The 26,463-nt window shown below is 36.5% G+C and overlaps 2 protein-coding genes across 6 annotated transcripts in view; one reads left to right on the forward strand and one right to left on the reverse strand.

The window, feature by feature from the left end:
• SMARCAD1 (SNF2 related chromatin remodeling ATPase with DExD box 1) overlaps positions 1-14,576 on the forward strand; it is an 88,818-nt gene extending 74,242 nt beyond the window's left edge. For 4 of the 5 annotated variants that reach the window (XM_090266303.1, XM_090266302.1, XM_090266304.1 and 1 more), the window contains 8 exons: positions 860-955; positions 1,051-1,168; positions 1,392-1,513; positions 3,295-3,483; positions 4,605-4,723; positions 5,603-5,785; positions 6,730-6,839; positions 13,220-14,576. In XM_090266303.1, the coding sequence (XP_090122429.1) occupies positions 860-955; positions 1,051-1,168; positions 1,392-1,513; positions 3,295-3,483; positions 4,605-4,723; positions 5,603-5,785; positions 6,730-6,839; positions 13,220-13,281 (999 nt within the window). In that variant the 3' untranslated portion in view covers positions 13,282-14,576. Of the gene's footprint in view, positions 1-859; positions 956-1,050; positions 1,169-1,391; positions 1,514-3,294; positions 3,484-3,978; positions 4,058-4,604; positions 4,724-5,602; positions 5,786-6,729; positions 6,840-13,219 lie in introns of those variants that run through there. The other variant, XM_090266305.1, reaches the window with a different exon arrangement.
• A 4,093-nt stretch (positions 14,577-18,669) lies between these two features.
• The window catches only part of HPGDS (hematopoietic prostaglandin D synthase), a 58,199-nt gene continuing 50,405 nt past the window's right edge, over positions 18,670-26,463 (reverse strand). The window contains exon 6 of the mRNA XM_090266307.1: positions 18,670-19,115. Within this exon, the coding sequence (XP_090122433.1) occupies positions 18,951-19,115 (165 nt within the window). The 3' untranslated portion in view covers positions 18,670-18,950. The remainder of the gene's footprint in view (positions 19,116-26,463) is intronic.

Raw genomic sequence — 26,463 nt, forward strand, 5'->3', positions numbered from 1 at the left:
GGAAATTTAGCATTTTTTTATAGGTAAACTATAGAATTGGGCAAAGGTTGAAAATTCCTATACTGGGACATATGTTCTGAAATAAAGTTTCATAAAGGCAAATTAACAGCTTCTGAAAGTTAAAATAAAGAAACCCTTTTAGATGAAAATTTTGTTAATTTTCTCTTGATTGCTTAGAAAAAGTACAGTATAGTTTTCAGGAACTCCTAAATTCTTCAATACACCAATGTATATAGATTCTTAACTCTCCTGTTCACCCATATTTTGCAAGAATTAACTCTCACTAATTATTTTTCTCACTTGATGGTCGAGCAGTTCATATGATATGGAGTATTCCTATACATTTTAGAATAAAATTCCACTTTTTTAATTCTCCAGAATTAACAAGTTTTGACTAGTAACTGCCCCCATTTTTTAGACCACATGATTCGTATCACCTGTACTAGCTTTCTTTTAGGAGCATTTTCCACAAATAAATAGAAGTTTTTTACCCATCTCGCTCTCTCTCATCCCTCACCTCTCCACCTTTCCTCTCGCTTCCTCTCCTCTCTCTCTTCTCTCTCATACACTTTCTTTTGAAGTTCTCTAGGTAATCAGTAATGACTCATTAATTAATGACTTCTGAAAACTAACCTAGTACAGTTCAATTTTATTACAGCAGCAGAATGCACAATTACATGTCATGAAACCTCAAAATACAGAGCTTAAAAAGCAGATTACAGCCCAGAATTCAGATGTGAAGTTCAACCTAGAATAGAGTTTCTGTGGAAAACTGCTCAAATTTTCATGTTGTGTAATATTGTCATTATGATCATTTAAGTAAATAATTTCTAAAAGGATGTGTTCTTATTTTACTTAGAAATCAGCAGATGAGCAAAGTATATATGAAAAGGAGAGAATAGCACATGCAAAACAAATTATAAAACCATTTATTCTCAGAAGAGTAAAAGATGAGGTAACTCTTGTCTCCATATTTTTATTATGATTGTTTTTTAAAATCTCTTTTTCTCTTTACTTGATTGATTTACATAAACTATTCTTCTTTCTTAGGTTCTCAAGCAGCTACCTCCTAAGAAAGATCAAATTGAGTTGTGTGCAATGTCAGAGAAGCAGGAGCAACTCTATTTGGGTCTTTTCAACAGATTGAAAAAATCTATCAATAACTTGGGTATAACCTGATTTTCACAATTTTACATGAAAAATAATCCTGTATTGGGGCAGCAGTTTGTTTAGTGATATTACAGTAGGCTTTACTCATTAAAAAAAAAAAATTAGTTGGAATTTGAAGAAATAATTGTAATCTTTATTGTTTGCATTGAGATATATTACAACAAATAGCTATCAGCTTCTTTTTTTGTATTTATTTTTAAATGTATCTCTTTGGATCACAGAAAAAAACACAGAAATGTGCAATGTCATGATGCAATTGAGAAAAATGGCCAATCATCCTTTACTACATCGCCAATATTACACAGCCGAAAAACTCAAGGAAATGTCCCAGCTTATGCTAAAGGTAAAGATTTATCTTATACTAACACTAAGCTTTATTGATTTTGTTAAACATGAGGTTAAATTGTTAGGCTAAAAATCAGACCATCAAACCTCATGAGCATATTAACCCTTTAAATGACATTTAAGAAAAACAAATATGTTTTAAGACAAAGTTCAAGATAATTTGGGGAACATAAGAGCCAAGAAAGACTGATATTCTACTTCAGGAGTCAGCCAACTGTTGCCTTATGGCCAGATATGGCAGTGTTTTTTATAAATGAAGTTTTTGTCTTAACAAAATGCCCTTTGGTTTCAGTTTCGTCTGTGAGTGCTTTCTCAATACAAGGGCAACGTTGAGTATTTGCCAAACAGATCATTTAGCCTACATACTCTAAAATATTTACTCTCTGACCCTTTAAGACAAAGTTTGTCAATTCCTGATCTAGATGTCATAATATACTTCTCTATTTTATTCATTTGTACCAAAAGATTACTCAGATTTTATGTCCTGGTTAGTGAGTCATTTTTCACCATTTATTTTTTAATTTTATTTCTTGATTTTTTTCTGTTGTTTTAGCCATTACTCTTTATTTTTGCCTCATTCTTCTTTAGCACCTACCCTTGTTGAAATCAACCATTTGCTTTTTAATTTATTTTTATATTATCTCACTTATTATGGAAAATTTCAAACATGGTAAAAAGAGAATTCTGTAATGAAATTCTCTGTCCATATAACCTTCACACAATTTCTACAGTTTTTTATCTGGAATGATACTACTCTGTTTCTTTTTTTTTATTTAAGTATGGTTGTTATACAATATTATATTAATTTCAGGTGTACAGTATAGTGATATGACATTTTTCTACCTTATATGGTCACTAATTCTAGTAATCATCTGTCACTGCAAACTTACCGTTATTGACTATAGTCCCCTTCATCTTTTTCACCCATTTCCCCTCCGTTCCTCCCCTCCCCCTCCGCGTCCCCAAGGCAAACCATCCCTTTGGTCTCTTTTTATTAGTCTGTTTTGTTTGTTCATTTGTTTTTTTTTTTACATTCCACATGTGATATTTGTCTTTCTCTGTCTGATTTGTTTCACTTAACATAATACCCAGTAGGTCCATTGATATTGTTGCAAAGAGCAAGATTTCATTTCTTTTTTATTGCTGTGTAATATTCCATTGTACATACAGGAGTATGCAAAACAATTTATTCTTGTATTATTATTTATTTGTATTACAACTATAAACCTGCTTTTGCCCACCCCTGTGTACAGCACATCTTTATCTGATCTCCTACGGATGGACACTGAGGCTACGTCCTTAACTTAGCCATCCTACGTAATGCTGCAGTGAACGTAGGGATGCATATATCTTTTTGAGTTAGTGTTTTTGTTTTCTTTGGATAAATGTCAGCAGTGGAATTACTGAGTCTTATGAGAAGTCTATTTTTAGTTTTTTGGTATACACTATCTCCATAATGTTTTCCATGGTGGCTATACTGATATGCAGTCCCACCAAAAGTGTACAAGGATAACATTACTCTTGTTTGATCTAGACCCCTCCCCAGGGTTATTTTGAAGTAAATTTGGACCTTATCTGTAAATATTTCACTATGTTAATTCTAAAACAGTAAGGGCTTTCACCCCTTTATTATATATAAAAATGAATATTAATTTTCTTCGTCTTAAAATGTTCTATGATTTACATATTTTATTAGATATGAACAATTTTATTAAATTATTTTGATTATATAAATGACCTTAATTTTGAAGTCTGTATATTGTTTTGTTTTGCTTTGAGGAACCTACACATTGTGAAGCTAACCCGGACCTGATCTTTGAAGATATGGAAGTTATGACAGACTTTGAGTTACATGTACTTTGTAAACAGTATCGACACATTAATAACTTCCAGTTAGACATGGACATGATTTTAGATTCTGGGAAATTCCGAGCTTTGGGGCGCATTTTGTCTGAACTAAAAGAGAAGGTATTGAAGAAAAAGGCTACTCATTTTGTATTTTCCCAATTAAACTTCTGTAAAACAATTCTGGCATGATTTGACTTTCAGATTGAAGTTTTAGCCTTGTTTGTTTTACATTCTTCAAGAAACTGGTGTTTTGAGCATTTGGAGGATATACAGTAGTCCTCCCCTTATCTACCCTATTCCTTTCCATGATTTCAATCACCCACAGCCAAACGTGATCCAAAAATATTATAGTAAATGGAAAATTGCAGAAATAAGCAATTCATAAGTTTTAAATTGCACACTGTTCTGAGTTGTGTGATGAAATCTTATGCTGTTCTGCCTGGACATGAATCATCTATTTGTCCAGCATATTTACATTGTGTCTACTTGCCCCTTAATCACTTAGTAACGCTCTCGATTATCGGATCTGTTGTCAATTATCAGATCTGTCGTCGGTTATCAGATCGACTATCGCAGTGCTTGTGTTCAAGTAACCCTTATTTTATTTATTAATAGTCCCAAAGTGCAGGAGTAGTGATGCTGGTAATTCGGAGTTGCCAAAGACGGCTGTAAAGTGCTTCCTTTAAGTGAAAAAGTATGTATATGTACAAAAAAAAAACAGTATATATGGGGTTTGGTACTATCTGTGGTTCCAGACATCTACTGGGATCTTGGAATGTGTTCTACCCCGATAAGGGAGCTCCACTGTATATGGGCATATATTTTTCTCTGTCGAACCTCCAAAAAAAAAAAAAAAAAATAGAAGTTAGTAGAATATGTCTATATTGATGTTTTTAAAAAATAATCTTGTCATTTTATAAATGCCAGTCTGTTTCAAAATTAGTATTTTGAAAATATTATGTTAAGTGGCTAGTTAAGTAATACTACAATTTAATTTACAGCTTAAATTTGTAAGACCACAATCCAAATAGTACTTTGTATCTTTTCCCATTAACTGGCCTTAAAAATCAAAACTGAAAATTAAATTTTAATTCTTTAGTTTAGAAATTTATATATAGTCTAAAATAAGAACTTTACTTTAGTTATAATTACTTAATTTTAATTAAAGAAGCACTTAATCATTAGATACTTATAATGAATGTTTCTTCCCATGTATCTAATACTTTCCCCCCCCCCCACAGGGTGATAGAGTTGTATTATTTAGCCAATTTACCATGATGCTGGATATTTTAGAGGTTCTCTTAAAACATCATCAGCATAGATACCTCAGATTAGATGGAAAGACTCAGATTTCTGAAAGGTTGGTATACTTCAGTTTCAAAAACCTATCCACCTTACTCTCAAGTACGAATAAATGTGTTTGAATTTTAAATCTCTAGAGCATTTGATAGAATTGTATTGCCTTGAGTCTTATGTGTGGTTATTTCAAATTACTACCTTAAGATGAGGAACATTTCCTTTTAAAGCGGTACCCAATTCAGCACGCTAATATATTTTGGAACAGTTTTATAATTATATATTATCAGTGCTTTTCTCTTTAAAAATCACTTAGAGTCTAAAGAACCTTATCGCTAAACCAAGATTGTTCTTAAATTTTCCCCTTTCATATTTTAAGGGTAATTGAGTAAGTTTGGTTATTTTTTAATTTCCAAAGGTTTTAAAATGTTGTCTTAAAAAAAGGATGCTTTTTCTAGTATGTTTAAACTTTATTATATCTTTTGGTTTGTTTTTATCAGCCAGAGTGAATTTGTCCTCCTGCATTAGAGTGAGAGTGGAAGTCATGCTAACAGAGATTACAACAGTAGAACTTGATCTTGAGATTCAATTCATAGCTATATTGTCTACCAGTAGCAGATGACAGACTTCTGAGAAGGGTAAAGATTAAAAAGACTTATCCAGAATTTAGATAAGCTAGAAGCCATTAAACAAAGGACAACATAGTCCTTCATGAATTAATCAAATCTGGATAGTTGATTTAAGAATTACTAGAGATAAATGGCATAGAAAAGAAGCTGGTTGAATTGGGAAGGTCTTCCAATAAAATAGCTCCAAGTAAAGTAGCTCTAATATAAAGATCATGTATTTATATCTTCAAGTTTATTTTTTATGTGATGTAATTGTTTTCAGGTTTAATTATGTAACTTTTAGTGAGACTTCACCTAATATATTTATCCTACAGGATTCATTTAATTGATGAGTTTAATACCGATATGGATATCTTTGTGTTTCTGCTGTCAACAAAAGCTGGTGGCTTAGGAATAAACCTGACTTCGGCAAATGTTGTTATACTTCACGATATTGACTGTAACCCTTACAATGACAAACAAGCGGAAGATAGATGCCATAGAGTGGGCCAGACTAAGTAAGTGTTTTCAGTTGAAATTTATTTTTAATCACATGCAAGTTTAATGTGTATAGAATATTAGAATATAGTCTGTCAGATGTTCTGTCCTGCCTTAGCTTTTATATTTTTATCAAAGCATAGCTACTGATGTATTTCATACTAGCAGTGTCAGTTATGAACTTTATTTACTATGTAACCTATTCAATTTCTAGTAATTAAAACAAAATAACCTCCAATCCAAATAGTTCTGCAGCTAATGAAAAGGTAGTATTATCAATGATCTAGGGCCTTTAAAATAGATTAATAATTAAAAAGACCATTGAAGAGCCAGATAGACTCGGTCATTACACACTTTTGCTACCTTACTACTTTTTAGAAAATGGGTTATTTGAGTTGTAGATATTTTAGGTGAAGGTTAATTTTGACATTGGTCACAGGACCACATAGAGGTGAAAAATACCTACAATTCACTCTACATGTAAATAACACACAATGTTTTCTTTGTGAGGTATTTTACTGTATTTCCAAAAGACATTGATATATTTGTGTATGAACCAAATATTTATCAGTACCTGTTGTGGAACTAAAGCATCCAGTGTAATCTTTGTACTTTACTACACTTCCTTTTTGTACTGAATTATTTCTTGGAACCTGATTATCAAAGCATGTTTCTTTTTAAAATGATATACTTATCTGAACCCAGAACTGTTTGTTGTAAACCCAGTAATTTTTAAAGTACAGATATCTTTCTCTCTTCTCTTGGATCAGTAGGAAAGGATGTTTAAAATTTACATGCTCTGAAAATGTCAATCTCAAGTAGTTTGAATAAAGGGATTTCAATTTATGGATATATTATACAATTTTCAAAATATTCTTATAGAACTCTAAGATAATTTATATAGTTCATATGTATCCAAATGATTTTATATTTAGTAACCAATAGACATTTTAATTTTTTTTAGAGAAGTACTGGTTATAAAATTAATAAGCCAAGGGACAATCGAAGAATCCATGCTAAAAATTAACCAACAGAAATTGAAACTAGAGCAAGATATGACCACAGTAGATGAAGGTAAGTTGTTTGTAAGCAGAGATTTCAATACTTACTCATATGGAAATTTGAAAAATTAGCAATACCAAGGGGTTTACAAAAATGGCCTGAGTCCTTAACTGGCATATAATTTAGGGATGACAGGGGAGAAGGTAAGCATATTCATTTCTACAGTGCTACAGATAACTAAGATTATTTTGCCAGAGTTGATGTAAATAAACACTTTGATTTTGGAAAATTCTGTCTATTCCATCCCTTATCTCTGACACGAAAATATTCCATAAATAACTTAAAATTAGATCTATAATTTATGCACAATTTTATAATTTACTTAACAACGTAAGTAATAATCAAAATTTTTTAATTGACAGTATAATATTAACTTATATTAATTTCATTTGGCAAATATTTATTGCACTGAGTGCACTAAGATGCATTTTTTTCAAAAGTTTAATAATTTCAGGTTAATGTAGTTGGCTCTAGAAAAAACCCTCAAATGAGAGAAGCCTCTCATTCCATCTTTCTGAAAAGAATAACTTTTAAAATTTTATAAGTTAAGATTTTTTAAACACATACACATATATGAAAGGTGCAGATTCACATAGTTCAAAATTCAAAATATATAAAAGGGCATACAAAAGCCTCCCAGCCTATTACCCTGCTTTTCCATAAAGGTGACTTGCTAGCTTTTTTTTTAAATGCGTTACTAGTTATTTTATGCAGATAGCAGTATATGTATTCTTTCTACAGAAGCTATCATGTAGTCTTCTGCCATTTGCTTTTCTCATTTAATGTTAAGTTTAATTGAAAATAAGCAATTTTATCCTTATTCTAATAAATAAGGATAATCCTAACATTGATAATGGTTCATTTCAATTCAGCAAACTTCTGTTGGATATTTACTGTTTCAGTATTTTGTTAGGCACTGCACACTATAAAGAAATCGATGCATTTTAATCTGTCTCCAGAGACAGAAAGATTTGTGATGAAATTAGTACATATCCTTCCTGTATAGCATTTACAGTATTCCCTCACTTATTCCGGGTATTACATTCTAGATGCCCCCCTCACGAAATAGGAACCTTAAACTTATTCTACACTCTTAAGCCTACGTAACTTTAACAACATACGTATACAGTACCACAAAATCCTGCGATATAGCAAAAAATCTGTGATAAATACTTAAATATAATATTTTTTTTTTAATCCCACGATACAGTGAGGCTGTGGTAAGTGAACCGCGATATAGAGAGGAACTACTTATTTTAGGGTGCTGTGCCAGGTTGGGGAGGTGGGCATTAAAGAAAGTTTAACTAAGAAGCAACAGCATTAGATCTTTGTGGCCCAGGATGAGTAAGATGATCATAACTTGAACAATTAGCAATAATTACTAGGCTTTATGTGCGGGTGGCAACTTGTCAATTTCAAATCATCCAGCCAAAGTAAGAATGAACACATTAGGCAGATTCCATTGAGCAGTGGTTTTTCCTGATTATTTTATTAGGCCATCTTTCATATTTGGTAAAGCAATTAAATACTTACGTTAAATTTTCTTAGTAATACTAGCGAGTAACCCAGACACAGATTTTATCCTAACAATATAGCACCATCATAGTTAATTACAGGGACTCAGCTGTTTGATTGTCAGACTCCCAACTGTCTTGAACTTGTCTTTATAAAAAACAAGAGGTCACTTCTCATGGGCTAATTTATTTCCCCAGAATAATATTCTCCAGTCTCTTGTGACCTGAGGATGGTGGGAGAGGTAGGACAAGCCCATGACTACATTCTCAGAGCTGAGGGGAAGGAGAGGAAGGATTGTGGTCATATTCCAATAGTTCATTATCCTGTTCTTCTATACTTTACTGTCCTAATATCCCCATTTCCTGCATTCCTTTGATTCAAAAAGTAAACCTTTTGAACATCTGGGGTAATGGCTGGCTCTGTTGGGCAGGCTATAGGTGTCCTACCTCTTCAATTTTTGTTCCATGTGTTCTCTGCCTTTCAGTAGCACCCATTTTTTCCATGTTCTGAGCTTTGGAGGGGTCGGGAGGATTCTGAGCGTGAAGTGCAGTAGCCTTACATTTCTGCCTGCTGGCACTTAAGTTTTGCTTTGTCAGTTCTGCTAAAGTCAGTTTCATTCTTCCATCTGCTTTCTCTCTCCACTGTTGTCTTTTTCTTCTGTTCTTTCTGTTTTGTTTAATGCCCCCACTTTTTTCCTCATGGCATTTTAATGATATTTTAAGTGGGAGCAGAGGTGATATGTATGTTCAATCATATCCAATCAATCTATATAAATTATTTGTATTTTTATAAACGTGTTTAGTCCAAAATTTTACCTGTGATTTTCATGTCAGATATGCCTGTTAAAATAGCAACTTACTAAATAAAGTAATAGAAAAACATAGAAACATTAAAAATAGCAACCTATTTCAGCTATGCTTTCAGGACCATTGGTTTTATTTGTTTTTTAAAGATTTTATTTATTTACTTTTAGAGAGGAGAAAGAGGGAGAGAAACATCAGTAGGCAAGGGATACACCGACCTGTTGGCCTCTTGCTCACCCCAAACTGGGGACCTGGCCTGCATCCCAGGCATGTGTCTTGACTGGGAATTGAACCCACAATCTCAATTCACAGGCTGGTGCTCAATCCACTGAGCCACGCCTGCCAGGGCTCAGGCAGTTGGTTTTAAAATGTTGTTGTGAAGAATTTTCCCCCATTACCATCCTTCCTTTCTGTGTGAAATTTCCCTACTTTATCTTACTAAAGCTATTTATATATCAGCTTTTCCCAGTAAGTGTTTTATTGGGTATATCAAGGATACAATAATGTCTTTTATTTAATCTCTTACCTACATTGGATGATTTTTATCTTAAGCTTTGCCCCTGGTTTCATTTAAATAATTTGACACTACCCTGATGAGAGTACACGTTTCTTTTCATCTCTCACAGTGAGGGCCTTTTCATCTATAAGGCAAAGGTACACAGTAGTCCCTTGCTATCTCGCAGTTCACTTATCGCGGCCTCACGGTATCGCGGGATTTTTAAAAATATTATATTTAATTATTTACCGCGGATTTTTTGCTATATTGAGGGATTTTGCAGTACTGTATACATATGTTGTTAAAGTTACATAGGTGTAAGAGTGTAGAATAAATGTAAGGTTCCTACTTCGTGGAGGGGTCTGGAATGTAATACCCGCGATAAGTGAGGGAACACTCTATTTGTAATTGAGCCTGTGTGTGCTTTATGTTATATGTGTGCCTTCTTCCATGATTGCTCTCAGATGCACTTTTCGGATTTTTGTGTGTTTAGGGCTTGCCTTAATGATTTTCAAAGTGCAACCCCTGCACCAGTAGCAACAGCATCACCTGGGAAATTGCTAATTTGAAATGTAAATTTCCAAGCCCAACTCCATCCTACTCAGTCAGAAACTGGGGATGGGACTCAGTCTGGTTGGTGTTTCTGATATATGCTGAAGTCAGAGAACCACTGCTTTAGAATAAGGATTGTGTTTTTTGGATGTGTGGAGTTTTTTCCTTTAATCTCCCTTAATATGATTCCATTAATAAATTATCTAACTTGTAAATTATATTATGAAATTTTTGTGCAAAAATTTTGAAAGCATGGTATAAATAAAAGTACAATGATTTAACAGTAGTAACATTTTGCAACATTTGCTTCATCGATCTTTTTTTTTCTTTCTTTTAAACTGTGTAATGACCACCTAAGAAATAGAATGTTGCCAACACTTCCAGAAGCACCTCCTTGGTCCTTCCCTAATCACAGTCCCCTTTTTTACCCTCACAGGTGATTACCATCCTGACTTGTGGTAATTACTTCATTGTTTCCTTCTTATAGTTTTATCACCTGGGTATGCACCCTGGAAAATCCAGTATTCCTTGCTTTTGAATGTTATAAAAACAGATTCCTGTAGTATATATTCTTCTGACTTTGACTTGTTACACCCACCAGTATGTTTGTGAAACTCATGTTGTTTCACATAGTCGTAGCTTCATGTAGCGTAATTTGTTCATTGTTGTTGCTGTATGATGTCCCATCTTCTATTGCTGTATGGTAGTTTTGTTGCTGCGTAGATACCACGATTCTTTGAACTGTTGTAATGTTGACAGACATTTGGTTGTTCTAGGTTTTTGGTCTTATGAACAATACTGTTAAGAACATTTTTTAAATGTCTCTCGATACAGCTGAGCAAGATTTTCTCTGGGGTAAATATCAAGGAGTGGAATTGTTAGATCTAAAGTGTATCTTCAGCTTCACTAAGTAAGCCTAAACTTCTTTCCAAAGTGCCATACCAGTTACATTATCACCACCCCATTAGAGAATTCCCATTAATCTATCCTGATTAGCAGTGAACTTAAGCACCTTATATATTTATTGGCCATGTGGATTTCTCCATTTTAAAGGCAACCATTCAGTAGTTTTACCCACTTTGTATTGGGGTGTCTGTCTGTTTGCTTTAGTTCTTACATATCATGGACACAATTGTTATCAGTCATATGCACCCATGATAACTCCTCCCACTCTGTGGTTTATGTTTTCCTTTCTTTATGATGTATTTTGAAGGCCATGTTGGATCAAAAGCTAACTCACAATGGGCACTTCAGTCTTCACTGATACACTGTGATCAAAATTTTGTTTTGATCTATCGGTTAAGTTAGTGATTAAACAAGGTCTGTCTGAAAAAGTTAAGCCATTGTTAATATAACGAGATCTGCTTCCCTGACATCAATGTGACCTGGCAGCCAAGGAGAATAGACTGGAATGTACATGCGTGAACAATGTGACTTCACTTTACTAGTCAGTGAGGGCAATAGACACTGTTGAGTGAGCATGTGTACTGTGTGGCCTCGTATTCAAAATGAGCAAGTAGAGCAATGTATCTGCATCAAGTTTTGTGTAAAGCTTGAACATTCCTCCAGGGAAACTATTTGGATGACTCAGAAGGCTTTCAGGGATGATGCAATGAGTGCAGCGCAAATAAAAGTGGGGCACAAGTGCTTCAAAGATGGTTGAGAATCGGTTGAAAGTGATCCACATTCTAGAAGGCCTGCAATGAGTAGAACACCTGAGAATGTTGAACATGTACGGGCCACAATCAACAAATGTCAGTGACTGACAGTGCGAGAACTAGAAGAAGCTGAACTGGGGAATTCCAAAAGCTACTGTCTTGAGATTTTGATGTAGGATCTCAGCACGAAACATATTGTGATGAAATGTGTTCCATGGCTTCTGCTACCAGAGCAGAAGGAACATCGTGCTGCAGTTGCTAATGACTTGCTTCAAACTACTACCAATTAACCAGATGTCCTCCAGAAGGTCATAACCGGAGATGAGTCCTGGGAGTATGGCTATGATCAAGAAATAAAGGCCCATATGTCCCAGTGGAAGTCACCTGGTTCTCCACACCAAAGAAAAAACTTTGGTTTTTGATTGGGAAGGTGTTGTTCATCACAAGGACACCCCTCTAGGCCCAACAATTAGTAAGGAGCACTACCTCAATGTTCGTCAGCTGAGAGATGCAATACAGCAGAAACAGCCTTAGCCATGGGCAACTGGTGATTGGCCTTCATCACAACAGTGCACCTGCTCATGTGTCAGGTCTTGTGCAGAGTTTTTGGCAAAACATCAAATTACCGGGTGACTCAGTGCCCCTACAGCCCAGATTTGGCACCCTGCAACTTCTGGCTTTTCCCAAAACTAAAATCACCTTTGAAAGGGAAGAGATTTCGGACCATCATTGAGATTCAGGGAAATACGATAGGGCAGCTGATGGTGATTCTAACCAAGGATTTTGCAAGGTATTTTGAACAATGGAAGAGATGCTGGGAGAACAGTGTGAGGTCTCAAGGTGCCTACTTTGAAGGGGACTTGGGCGTCATCGTCCTATGTACAATGCTTCTATTGTCTTGTATCTTAAATAAATGTGTGTCTTTCATAGTACATGACTGGATACTTTCTGGACAGATCTTTGGACTGAGTGTATAAAGGTGTAGATGAAATGATTTCTTTTGGTTGGGATTTGGAGGCTTTGTTTTGTTTTTACTCTTCAGTTATGTAAATATTTTCATTTTGCAAACCTGAGGAGTAAATACTATGTGGATTTGAGTAGGCTATGATTCAAACTGTGTCTGTGTCTTTATATATCTTTATCTGTATCAAATCAGAAACATTGCCTATAGATGCTGTGCTGTCAATATGCACGTGAACACAGAGGTAGTAGCCCTAACATACATAGGCATTTGAACCTTTTTTATGGAGTAATACTGAAGCAAATGGGGCCATGAAAGGTGATTAGGAATTCATGAAAATTGGAGGAAAATAGTATATTTTATGAAGTCTTTTTATTAAACTTTCAATGCCACTCTCTGACCTGCAGGTGACGAAGGGAGCATGCCAGCAGATATAGCCACATTACTAAAAACATCAATGGGCCTGTGAGATGACAATTGTGGATTTTTGATTGATGAGGAAGTATCAACTTGGTGCACTCAAGGACATTTACATTATGATGACCATGGGGTTTATGAACATTTGTACCTTTTTATAATTTCCATATTACATTTCTCATAGTATGGACAACTTTTTTGCCACTAACTGAATTCTTCTGATGCTTACATGTGAAATTTCAATAAAAACAACAAATATGTAGTCCTAAGAATGTTGAATAATCATTTTACAAAACAGTTTTCTGAATGGGGATTAGTTGGTGATTGTTTGTAACAAATATGCTAATGCTTTAGAAATGTCAGTATTTTTGTAATTATTTCTACCTCCAAATATATATATATATTGTCTTTCACTGGATAATGTGTGTAGATTTTTACATGTGCCTTATTTGACAATGCTTATGTCTTGTTTTTGCTTGTCTCATTTGAAGTTCTTTTTTATTATGTTAGTTTAAAGAATGCAGCTGTATAGATTTATATCGCTTTCATTTTATTGCTATTTGAAGCAAATGTTCACCACTGTCAACAAGAACTCAACATGAATTTAAAGGTGGCATTCCATATACTAACACCCCCAGGTCCTCCCAAGTAGTTCTGTTAAAACAAATTTGTTTGGTTAGGCACTAAGTTGTTTTCCAGTGAATAGTAATTAAAGAAGCCCTTATCTTGCTCCATCGATTAATTAATTCCTTCTGTTCGTTTCCCAACTGCACTAATTGTGCGTACTACTCTGCCTATTCTTGTGCATGTTTTCATTGATTTCCCTCTCCTGGCTTTTGCTTCTCTTGAAACTGTTGCCCAGTCACTTCTGCTCCAGTTCTCTTTACTCTCTAAATAGTAGTTTATTCCTGCCACATCTTCACACATCAGCAAAATGTTGGAGACATTTTTTCTAGCCTGGCAGAACAGATTAACAGGCTATTTCACTTCAAAGCAGACTGAATGTGACTTCATATTAAGGAAGCATTAGGTACTGCATGGAAGTAGGTCATTGCCTTCACATTCTTATCAAAATATGATTTACCAGTTTCCAGAATTTCCAGTACTGGACCTCCTGACGAGAGAGCCATTTTTCAATTCTAATTCAGTGTGGGTGACAAAGTAAAATTTAGAAGTAGAGTTGTCTACTTGATATTTAACTCTTTATTGTCTTTCTTTACATTTTTGCCTGTCAGTCTATATTGCTGTTTTTATTACACATCAGTTTCTTTGTATAACTTGTGAGTTTCATGTGTTTTGTTTTTATTTTGTAAATATCATTATAAATAAAGTTATTTATAAATCAAAGATTTTTTAGTGATTGGAGATTTATTTTCAGGGCATCCTCACTTGTTAACATGCTAAGGTAGTATACTCCTCTGGAATTAGAAGGCTAATGAAACTCTTAGAGTGATTCTTCAGATACTATAGGTTCTGAAAATTCATGACTCAGTAGACTTACCCAATCTCAATGGTATATTGAACATGTTCCATTTAGTATAATGGGGGCTAAAAGGAGTCTGCACATATTATTATTACTTCCTCCTGCATTACAGTACCCAAATCCTGAGTCAGATTTTTGGGAATTGGAGGTAGGCTAAGGCAGGACTGGGAAGGAGGACTTCTGAAACGGTGTCAAAAATAAAAAGTTTTTAAAAAGTAAAATAAAACTTACAATGGATTTTTAATAACTTTTCTGTATTAATGTATCTTAATGATAGGCTATTTCTTTTGTTGTTAAATCCATGTTTTTATCTTTAGGGAAATGTATTTGAGTTCTCCCTGTAATGCTTTATTATGTCTTGGGCTTAATAAAAAAAATTGTGATCATAAATTGTATTTTCATACCCTTTTTAATAATTTCCAGACCTCTCTCCCTTTACCTTTGAAAGTGGATACAATTGATCACAGTTGAGATCATGTTATGTGCTTAATATTGTCTGCTTCTCAATACACTGGAATTTATTAGGATCTATCTTCATTAGTCCCTTCATTGGACTGATGTCAGTAAATGTAATCCATTAATTAGTAAAGAGCATATGAAGCAACTTACTTTTTTTAGTGTAAGTCACAAAGAGAGAGAAGACATACCTTATGTGTTTTCATAACTATTCCTGACCCCATAGACTTAACTGTAAGCCAGTAGATATTTATATCAAACATTAATATTGTTCCTAGTTGTTGGTGTCATTGTAAAGTGGTTAGATAAGAGTCTCAGATTTGGTTTCCATTTGTGTGAACTTAAGACATTTATATGGTTCATAATATTAAGAAGTTGATTTTTAAACTTCCGAAAATGTATGTTGTTTTTTCTGATTACAATATGCAATTCAGTTTATACCCTGATTCATTCATATTCTCTCCCACTCAGTTGCTCAGTAAGGAGACATTTCATTTGAGTACAGAATAGGATAAGGAAATGTACTGTTCTTCAGTGAAAAAAAGATGACCTAAAAGATAATGGCAAAACTTGGATGGGAATGAAATACTTCCTTATGAAACCTGCTGTGACTTTATTTGAATTGATTGCATATTTTAATTCATTTGTGTAAACAAGTGGGACTGATTATCTTAGTTTGAGTCTTCATAATTTTAGATAAGCATTGTATTTTACTAAATTCTATTTTTATTAAAGCCTTTTAGAATGTTATGTGCAGGAAAATTAACATGCATAAGGAGAAAGTTACTGCCTTAATTATTTAGAATATTTAAATTTATTTTGTTAAATATTCTTTCTTTAGACTGCCTTGATGACATTGTAGAGTACTTTTCAATGAGATTCACCTATAACCTGTTCTTTATTAACAGCTACAAACTATCATATAAGGAAATGTGTAATCCTTAATAATGAATGGAGTATTTAACATTTTCCCCCATTTCATGGGACATTGTTGGGAAGAAAGAAGCACCTTGAACAAGATCATACTTAGCTAGGCTTTCCTTTTTCTTTATTCCTCTCCCTGTTTCTGAATTCCCAACTGTTTCCTTCCACTGCCCTGCATTCAAGTTTAAGACCATCTATCTCATTAGTCCATTTCTATAGATACCATGACATACTGAAATCAGGTAACCCAATATTAACATGTAAATTGAACTCAAATTGGATGTTCCAATAATACATGCTTAAAATAGGTGAAGGGTAATCATGTTAAATAAAGTTATTTGGAGGACTTATATTTCAATGGCTTCTTTATACATCTTGCTTTCCACAATTGTGTGGGACTATAAAAATGACAGCAAGTTGAAATTCGCAAAATCTTGATAATCATTGGGGAAAGTGATGGTTTCTTGTTTAAAAAGTTTTATCAACACATTACAAGCATTAGTTCTAAATGTATAAAAGCAAATGAAAAAAAGTAAAACTAATATTCAGTACACTATAAAATATTGGTAACATTGAGGAAGTTTTATTTTTGTAAATATCAAACATAGTTTGAACAGTACCTTCCTGTGTAACTTGTAAGCCTTTAATACCTTGGCAAATTGTCTTAATCCTAAATTTGGATCAACTTTCAACATTTTATTGCTCTTTCAATGTCACAAAATACCCCTATTCTTTTTTCTCTTTGATAGACTTTTTAGAGAAGTTTCAGGTTCACAGCAAAATTGAGCAGAAAGTAGAGTTCCCCTCCCCCCACACATGCCCATCCTCCACAACTATCAACACCTGGCTTCGCAATGTGTATTTGTTACAATACATGAACCTGCATTGACATTGTAACCACTCAAAGCCCATAGTTTATATTAAAGTCCATTCTTGGTGGGGGAGCTTAAAGAAATCCATTACAGTATCATTCAAAAGTTTTAATGTTCTAAAAATCCTCTGTACCTATGCATGCTCCCACTTAGCCCTAGAAACCATTGATCTTTTTACTGTCTTCATAGTCTTGCCTCTTTCAGAATGTTAAATAGCTGTGCTCATACAGTATACAGTCACTTTATTTTGTTTTATTTTTTTCAAATTACCTTTAAGAAAAAGTTTATTTAGAAAATTACAGAGGCAGAAGTGAGCCAGCTGGGCTGCATATGCTTAGAAAAGAAGTTGCAGAGGCAGAAGGGGCTTGGAGCTTAGAGAGGAAGGCAAAGGTAACATGCCTGTGGGGAAGAAGAGGGAGAAGGAAAAGGTACAGGTGTGCTCCTGAAAGGGAGAACGAGCCCGCCTGTAGTCATTTTAGATGGGCTTCTTTCACTTTGTAATATGCATTTTCATTTTCCCTGTGTCTCTTCATGGCTGGATGGCTCTTTTTTTTTTAGTCCTGGACAATGTTTCCTTGTTTGGATGTGCCAAATCTTACTTATCTAGTCATGTACTTCAGGGCATCCTGGTTGCTTCCAAGTTTGGGCATTATCAATAAAGCTGCCACAAAATCCACGTGCAGATTTTTATGTGGACATAAGTTTTCAACTCCTTTGAGTAAATACCAAAGAGTGCAATTTCTGGATCATGTGTAAGAGTATGTTTAGTTTTGTAAGAAACTGTCAAGCAATTTCTACCACTTCACATTCCTATCAGCAGTGAGTAAAATTTCCTCTTGCTCTACATCTTTGGCAGCATTTGATGGTGTTTTCAATTTTTGCCATTCTAACATATGTATGGTATTTCATTGTTTTTGTTTGCAATTCCCCAGTAATACATGATATTGAACATCTTTTCATATGCTTATTTGCCATCTGTTTAGCATTGGGGAGGTGTCCTCTTACGTGTTCTGTCCATTTGTGTTTGGATTATTCATTTTATTGACTTTTAAGAGCCCTTTGTATATTTTTGGATAATAGCCCTTTATCATATGATAGGTCTTGCAAATATTTTCTCCCAGTCTGTGGCTTGCTTTCTCATTCTTTTGATCTCTGTTCTTTTGATATGAAGTGTTAGACCAGTCTCACTTCCTCTGGGATATCTTTGTCACAACCGCTGTCCTTGTCTGTGTTGGTAAGTGTGCCTTCACCACTTACCTGGCTGCATGTCCAGGACTGAGAGCCCCTTGAATTGTGCTGGTGTCAGCATCCTCACAGCTCTTCCCACGTGTGTGCAATTCGGATTTCATGCCAGTTTTATCACTTTTCATTTCTTCACTGTACTTTCACCTTTGTTGGTGAGTTCCCCTTTTCAATTACCCATTTGAGTAAAATGTCAAGATGTTTTATCACTGAGAAGCAAGCAGGCAGTGCCACTGCACACTTGATTGTCTGTGCGTGAAAAGCAAACAGGTGTGCAGTGACCGATCATTAACAGGCTTGGAAAGAAGTACATCAGTGGTCGTGGTCATATTGTGTATCTTATTTACATAGTGGTTTGTGGACTGAATAGCAGCAAAGTTTATACTTCATGCAATTACTCACTCTTAATACACCATGGTAACTGAAGTCCAAACCATTTTGGGGGGAAATGTGTTACTTAATAAGCTATTGTGACTGAAATTCATGCATGTGAGAACTGGTGCAAAGCGGGGCCTGGTTTAAACTACTTTTCCTCAGTTGTAAATGATAAACTATTCTGGGGAAGAAATTTAAAAGGATACTGGCAAGTGACGACATTTTTTTTTCTTTTCAAGCAGAATATGGCAGAAGCGAAAGTCATGCTGGGGGATGGGCAGCGTGTGACTGTGAGGCAGGCCGATGCAGCTGCTTATCTGAGGGTAGCCAGGCTGTGAGGCACAGCCAAGGGGAGGCAGCGGGCGTCACCTACAGCCTGGTGTGGGGCCTTCGTTGCATCCAGTCAGCAATGGCAGGAATGGCTTGGACTTGCTTTTGTAACATCACCAGCCTGGGGTGGACATCCAGCAGGTCAGGTTTGAAGACCAAAAGTGTAGTGCTGCAAATTTCCCAGTAGAAATCTGCCCAAGTTACCTAGGTTAAAGGAAACAGTGATTTCCATTAGAACAAAAGGTATAACTTAATCTAAAAATAGTTTCCTTTTGATTCAAAGTAACCTTTTGTTATTTCAGAAGTGGAACGTGTGTGAGACAGTTACAGGGGTCACACCTGGACTCCAGCTTGACCCAGAGAGCTGTATCTTGGAGGCCTGAGAGTGACTCCTTGCTTTCAGTAAAATTTTGTAGTTGGAATTATCCTAACCACATCCTTAAAGGAAACAATGTCTAATAACATTCATTCTTGTTTGGGCAATTACATGGTAACCAGAATGTTTGTGCAAGCATTATTTTAGAGGCCCTTTGAATAATCCGCTGATCATGGAAAACATCTGGTCTCCACCCTGGGACCAACCGCCACCAGATGACCATCATGGGACAAGTGACATCATCCTCATTCCTGAGTCCTACAGCCACCCCCAAGCCCCAAGATAAGCCATCCACAAGAACCCCTCAGGAAGCTCAGCTGCTCTGTTCTGTTCAACTCCCTTGTGCATAAGCTCTTTCAATGAACTATCTGTTTGATCTTGTACTGAGTTTAACATGTATGATAGAAAATTACAGATAACACCATAGTCCTAATACCAAAAGGTTATGAATGTTAAAACCTCTGTGTATAAGGTATTCTGTGTGTGTGCATTTTTACTAAAATAAGATATTACAGTACATCTTCTTTTGTAACTTGATTAATCGTCACCTCTCTGACCACATTTACTAATACTCCGTCAATAATTTTCTATCTGCTCCAAAATATGTTCTTCATAGGACAAAGCAGACTCTATCCCAGGACCATGCATTTCACCTGATTGTGCCCTTTAAATCTGAATTCAGACCAATACTCTTTTCATGTCACTGAATTACTGAATATTCTACACAAGTCCTATACGACGTCCTGTCTTTAAGTGCATATCATCCCTGCAGAGTTAATAGTGTCAAGTTAGTATTCCTGGCTAACACACCTTACATTACACTGCATCAGAAAACTTAGTAGAAGGGTGTCTGGCTAGAGTGGGACTGTAAGATTGACCGCTGTGTTAGGATGATGACACCCCTGTCCTACCCTTGAATACTTTTATTTCCATTTGTGACTATAATCTGGATGATCTTCTTTTGGCTCAAAGAATGAAATTTAAATGTGGATTAGTAGCTTTGTTTTAGCATAGAGTTTTATAACACTAATTGTTAGCATTTTATGAACTTGCTTGGTAAACATCTGTCAACCAGGGGAGTGTGTTGGTGAGAGTCCAGAGTTCAGTGAACACGTATTTCTGGAGCACCTACTCTGTGCTCCATTCAGGTCTAGGTGCTGGGATTAATGGGAGAGCAAGATGTGACGCAAGGCCCTTCTCTGCTGCAGCTTTTACAGTAGTCCCTCTCTATATCATGGTTCACTTATCACGGCCTCACTGTATCGTGGGATTTTAAAAAATACTATTTTTAATTATCGTGGATTTTTCGCTATATCGCAGGATTTTGCAGTACTGTATATGTATGTTGTTAAAGTTATGTAGGTTTAAGAGTGTAGAATATGTTTAAGAACATTAATGTTTATAAAAGTGTGGAAAAGGTTAAGGGAGTGGGAAAGGGTAATAAGGGACTGGGGACAGTTTATAAGGTGTGGGAAGGGTTTATAAAGCTTAAAATATATATAAATACTAAAATAAATGTAAGTATCCTACTTTGCAGATTTTCACCTATCGTAGGGTGTTCTAGAATGTAATACCCACGATAAGTGAGGGAATACTGTATTTCAGAAAAAGGAAGACAATCACGTGATAGGGGTCATGAAGAAAAAGTGGGTCATGCGAGTGTGCACACGGAAGTGCCCCAGTCTGCCTGCCCAGGCACACAACCAATTCGCCGGCTGCCCTGGGCCTGCGCGAGGGAATCCACTCACCTCCAGCTGAGACCAAAGGACAGTGAAATGAACTAGAGGCACTTTGTAATAAGTTTTGGGTGCTGGCTCTTAAGAAAGAGCTGGGAGAGCAGCAAACTAGGTCCCAGTACAGAATCATCCCAAGTGCTATGGGAGAAATCACTTAAGCAGACTGCTCCCCTCCAAGTGGCATCAGCTGGAGGAAGCAGCTCAACAACTGTATATAAGGCCACACCATAAAGGCAGAAAATATCCTGGCTTCTGTGGCTCAATGGATTGAGCGTTGGCCTAGAAACCAAGTGTTGCTGGTTCGATTCCCAGTCAGGGACATGACTAGGTTGCACATCAGGCCCCCGGTTGGGGGTGCAAATGAGAGCCAACCACACAGGGATGTTTCTCTCCCTCTCTTTCTCCTTTCCCCTCTATCTAAAAATAAATAAGTAAATTATTAAAAAATAAAGGCAGAAAATAAAAGCATATCAATCTAAGAAGCAGAAACAAGACCAGTGTCCAAAATGGGGAGGGAGAATAACACCCCACCAAACAGAAACAACACTCCACCAAAAAGAAAGGAGGAATCCCCAGTAGGAGGGATAGATGAAGTAGAAACAAGCAAGCTATCAGACATGGAATTCAAAACAATAATAATGGGGAAGCTCAATGAACTCGACAAACTCAAAGAAAACTACAATGAACTCCAGGGAAGCTACAAAGAACTCCAGGGAAGCTACAAAGAACTCCAGGGAAGCTACAAGGAACTTACTGAGTACTACGCCAGCGTAAAAAAGGACATAGACTATCAATAAGAACCAGGAAGAAATGAAGAATACAATATCTGAACTGAAGAACACAGTAGAATCCATCAAAAACAGGCTAAATGAAGCAGAGGATCGGATCAGAGAGTTAGAGGACAACATAGAAAGAAATTCCCTAACAATGCAACAAAATGAAAAAAATACTTAAAAAGAATGAAGAGGGTTTAAGAGAACTGCAGGACAACATTAAATTAAACAATATCCGTATCATAGGGATAAAAGAAGAAGAAGAGGAGCATGGGATAGAAAACCTCTTTGAAAAAATAATGACAGAAAATGTTCCTAACTTGATGAGAGAAAAAGTCATGCAAGTCCAGGAAGCACAGAGGGTCCCAATGAAGATGAACCCAAAAAGGCCCACTCCAAGGCACATGATAATTAAAATGGCAACATTCAAAGACAAAGAGAGAATCCTAAAAGCAGCAAGAGAAAAACAGCAAATAACATACAAGGGAGCTCCAATAAGACAATCAATTGATTTCTTGACAGAAACACTACAAGCCAGAAGGGAATGGCAAAAAATATCCCAAGCAATGAAAAACAAAGGCCTACAAACAAGACTACTCTCTTTCAAAATGGAAGGTGAAATAAGGAGTTTCCCAGACAAAGGGAGACTAAATGAATACATCTCCACCAAACCAGCATTGCAAGAGATGCTAAAGGGAATGCTGTAAGAAAAAGAAGAAAAAGAGAGAGGGAGGGAAACACAGGTACAGAGGGAATTAAATAAATACCTGTCAATAATCTTAAATGTAAATGGATTAAATGCTCCGATCAAAAGACATAGGGTAGCAGAATGGATTTGAAAACATGACCCACATATATGCTGTCTACAAGAGCCACACTGTAAAACAAAAGATTTACACAGACTGAAAGTGAAGGGACGGAAAAAAGTATTCTAAGCAAATGACATGAAAGAAAAGCTGAGGTAGCAATACTTATATCAGACAAACTAGATTTCACAGCAAAGGACATAAAAAGAGATAAAGAAGGACATTTTATAATACTTAAGGGAACAATCCATTAAGAAGATATAACCCTGATAAACACATATGCACCCAATATACATGCACTGAAATACATAAGGAAAATATTGGACTACAAAAAAGATATCAACAGCAACACACTCATAGTAGGGGACTTTAACACCTCATTGTCAACAATGGACAGGTCTTTGAAGCAAAGAAACACCAAGGATATTGAGGCATTAAACAACACTCTAGATCAAATTGACTTAATTGATATGTACAGAACTTTTCACCCCAAAGAAGCAAAACATACATTCTTTTTGAATGCACATGGGACATTTTCAAAGATAGACCACATGGTAGGACACAAAACAAACCTCAACAAATTCAAGAAAATTGAAATTATATCAAGCTACTTCTCAGATCACAATGCCTTGAAACTGGAAATCAACCTCAAGGAAAAAACTTAAAGACATTCAAACTTGTGGAGAATGAATAACATGCTATTAAATAATGAATGGGTTAACAATGATATCAAGGAAGAAATCAAGAAGTCTCTGGAAACAAATGATAATGAGCGCACAACAGTCCAAAACCTATAGGACAGCAAAAGCAATCCTGAGAAGAAAGTTCATAGCAACACAGGCCTACCTAAAAAGGATAGAAGAATCTCAAATAAAAAATTTAACCCTACAGCTACAAGAACTAGAACAACAACAACAAACAAAGTCCAGAGCGAGTACAAGGAAGGAAATCATCAGGATCAGAGCAGAATTAAATGACATAGAGACTAAACAAACAATTCAAAAGATCAACAAAAGTAGGAGCTGGTTCTTTGAAAAGATAAACAAAATCGATAAGCCATTAACCAGGCTCATCAAGAAAAAAAAAGGGAGATTTCCAGCCAAGATAGAGGCATAGATAGACATGCTGTGTCTCCCTCTGCAACTAAGAAGGAATACAATTACCTCAAAACTAGAAACAACCATAAATTCAAGAAAATTAAAGTGCATGGAAATCCAGCAAACAAAGATATAAATAAATACTCATCCAGACAGGTAGGAGGGGCGGAGCCGGAGTGGAGAGGATACGGTGTGGTGGTGGCAGCAGTGGCAACAGCAGCAGGCCAGTGGAAAGCGCAGTTACACATTTTATAAAGTCAGGAGGGACACCTGGGAAGCTTTCCTGGCTATACTGGACCGAGTAGCTCACTGTCCCAGCACCGGGGAAAATCAGTCCTCATTGCTTTTGACTGTGCAAACCAGTGGGGGCTGGGATGGAGGCAGAAACTGCTGATCTCTCAGCAGAGTCCACTTGTTTAAAGGGCCCCCACGGACCTAGAATGTCCGTGGACCCATCCACTCTGGGAACAATGGCCAGGGCAGCAGCTAGAGGGGCGCCAGTCAGGTGCGGAAGTGGGAGAAATGCCTGGAAAAGGGGCAAATCCTAGGCAAGCGGCATTGTTCTCTCTCAGATCCCTCCCCCACATACACCGCCACAGCGTGGTGAAACAGGTCGCCTGTTACTGACAAATACCTAAGGCTCCGCCCCTTACAACTTAATAGGAGCGACAGCTCTGCCTGGGATACAGAAGCAAACAAACACAGGAGACTTCCAGTCAAGATGGAGGCCTAGACTGACTTGCTCTGTCTCCCTCCACAACTAAGAAGGACTACAACTACCACAAAACCAGAAGTAACCAGAAGTTCCAGAAAATAAATGGAAGTTCAACCTATGAAGTTATAAAGAAGTGGTGCTGGTCCGGACAAGTAGGAGGGGCAAAGCCGGGGAAGAGAGGACAAACTGTGCTGTCCGCGGCAGCAGCAGAGACGGCGGCAGGACAGCTGTAAGGACAGACACGCATATTTAGGGGAGGCGAGAAGCACCTGGGGAGCACCCCCAGCTGCAAACCAGACCTGTCGGCTTGCAATTCCAAAGCCGGGGTAGGCAAACCTCCATTGCCTGGGACTGTGAGGCCCAGAGGGGGTGGGGATTGAGGAGGATGCTCCTGGTCTCTCAGCAGAGAGCGAATGGCAGGAATCCATCTTGGACTCTCACCCCTGCAGAAAACGCCACAGCGTAGTGAGATGGGTCGCCCGGTGGTGACTAGTGCACAGCCCTCTGCCCCCTATAGCATAGGAGGTGTGACAGCCCAACTGAGGAAGCAAAGGTAAACACACACTGTCAAGATGGCACAGATCATGATAGAGATCCCAATCATGCAGCTGACCAGACAGCAAATATCTAATCTAATGAAGCAGCAGATAGGAAATTTTCTGTGGCACAGTTCAGAGATTTGGTTATAAGAATGCCTACAGACCTAACTGCAGATCTTAAACAAGATGGGGAAGGAGGGAAGGCTAGTCCTGCTGAAATGAACAAAAATACATACAAAACTAGTGGTGAGGGCAAGAAAACCAGGTATCAAATCAACAAATCAGAACATAAGGAAGGAACAGTCAACTAGTGCAGAAAGAGGAAACGAGAAGTGAGGAAAATGAGGAGAGGCTCAGAAACTTATCGGACAGCTATCAGCAGGCCAATATCCGAATCATAGGATTGTCAGGAGGTGAAGAAGAAGAACTAGAAATTGAAAAATTATGTGAAAAAATAAGGAAGCAAAACTTCCCTAACTTGGGGAAGGAAATAAACTTACAGGGCCAGGAAGCACAGAGAGTTCAAAAAAATACTGGACCCAGGGAGAACCACACCAAGACACATTATAATCAAAATGTCAAAAATTAAGGATAAAGAGAGAATCTTAAAAGCAGCAAGAGAGAAGAAAAGAATTACATACAAAGGGGTCCCAATAAGACTGTCAGCTGATTTCTCAAAAGATATTCTGCAGGCAAGAAGGGACTGGCAGGAAATATTCAAAGTAATGAAAATAAAAAACCTACAACCAAGATTACTCTATCTGGTGAAGCTATCATTCAGAATGGAAGGGCAGAAAAGTGCTTCCAGGACAAAGTAAAACTGAAGGAGTCCATCAGATACAAACCACTGTTATATGAAATATTAAAGGGACTTGTTTAGGAAAAAGAGGATCAAAACTATGATGTGAACATTAAAATGAAAACTGTATCACAACAACCAACAACAGAAGCTAGGGAACCGAAACAAAAGCAAACTAAGTAGGCAACGAGAATGAGAAAAGAATGATAGGTATGGGGAACATATTGGGGGGAGGTCAGCGGGGAAGTGGAAGGGGGTAAAGGGAGTGATATGGTACAGGAATTAAGAAGCATAGTAGAGAGAGTGGAGTAGATAGGAAGATGTTGAGAAGAACTATATGCACAACCAGTGGACATGGACTAAGGCGGGGAGAAAACTGAAGGGAGAGATGTCGCTGGGTGGAGGGGAACAAAGGGAAAAGAAATTGGGATGACTGTAACAGCATAATCAATAAAGCATATTAAAAAAAAATTTTTTTCAGGATCCTAAAAAACAAAGAAAGAAAAAGATAAAAAGAGAGGACCCAAATAAATAAAATCAGAAATGAAAGAGGAGAAATCACAACCAAAACCACAGAAATACAAAGGATCGTAAGAAATTATTACAAACAACCGTATCACAAGAAATTTGACAACCTAGATGAAATGGAAAAATTTATGGAAACATAATCTCCCAAAACTTAATCAAGAAAAAGCAGAAAGCCTGAACAGA

The sequence above is a fragment of the Furipterus horrens genome, unplaced genomic scaffold (genome assembly GCF_987537825.1).
Source record: "Furipterus horrens unplaced genomic scaffold, mFurHor1.1.pri manual_scaffold_2, whole genome shotgun sequence".
Classification (NCBI taxonomy): Eukaryota; Metazoa; Chordata; class Mammalia; order Chiroptera; family Furipteridae; genus Furipterus; species Furipterus horrens.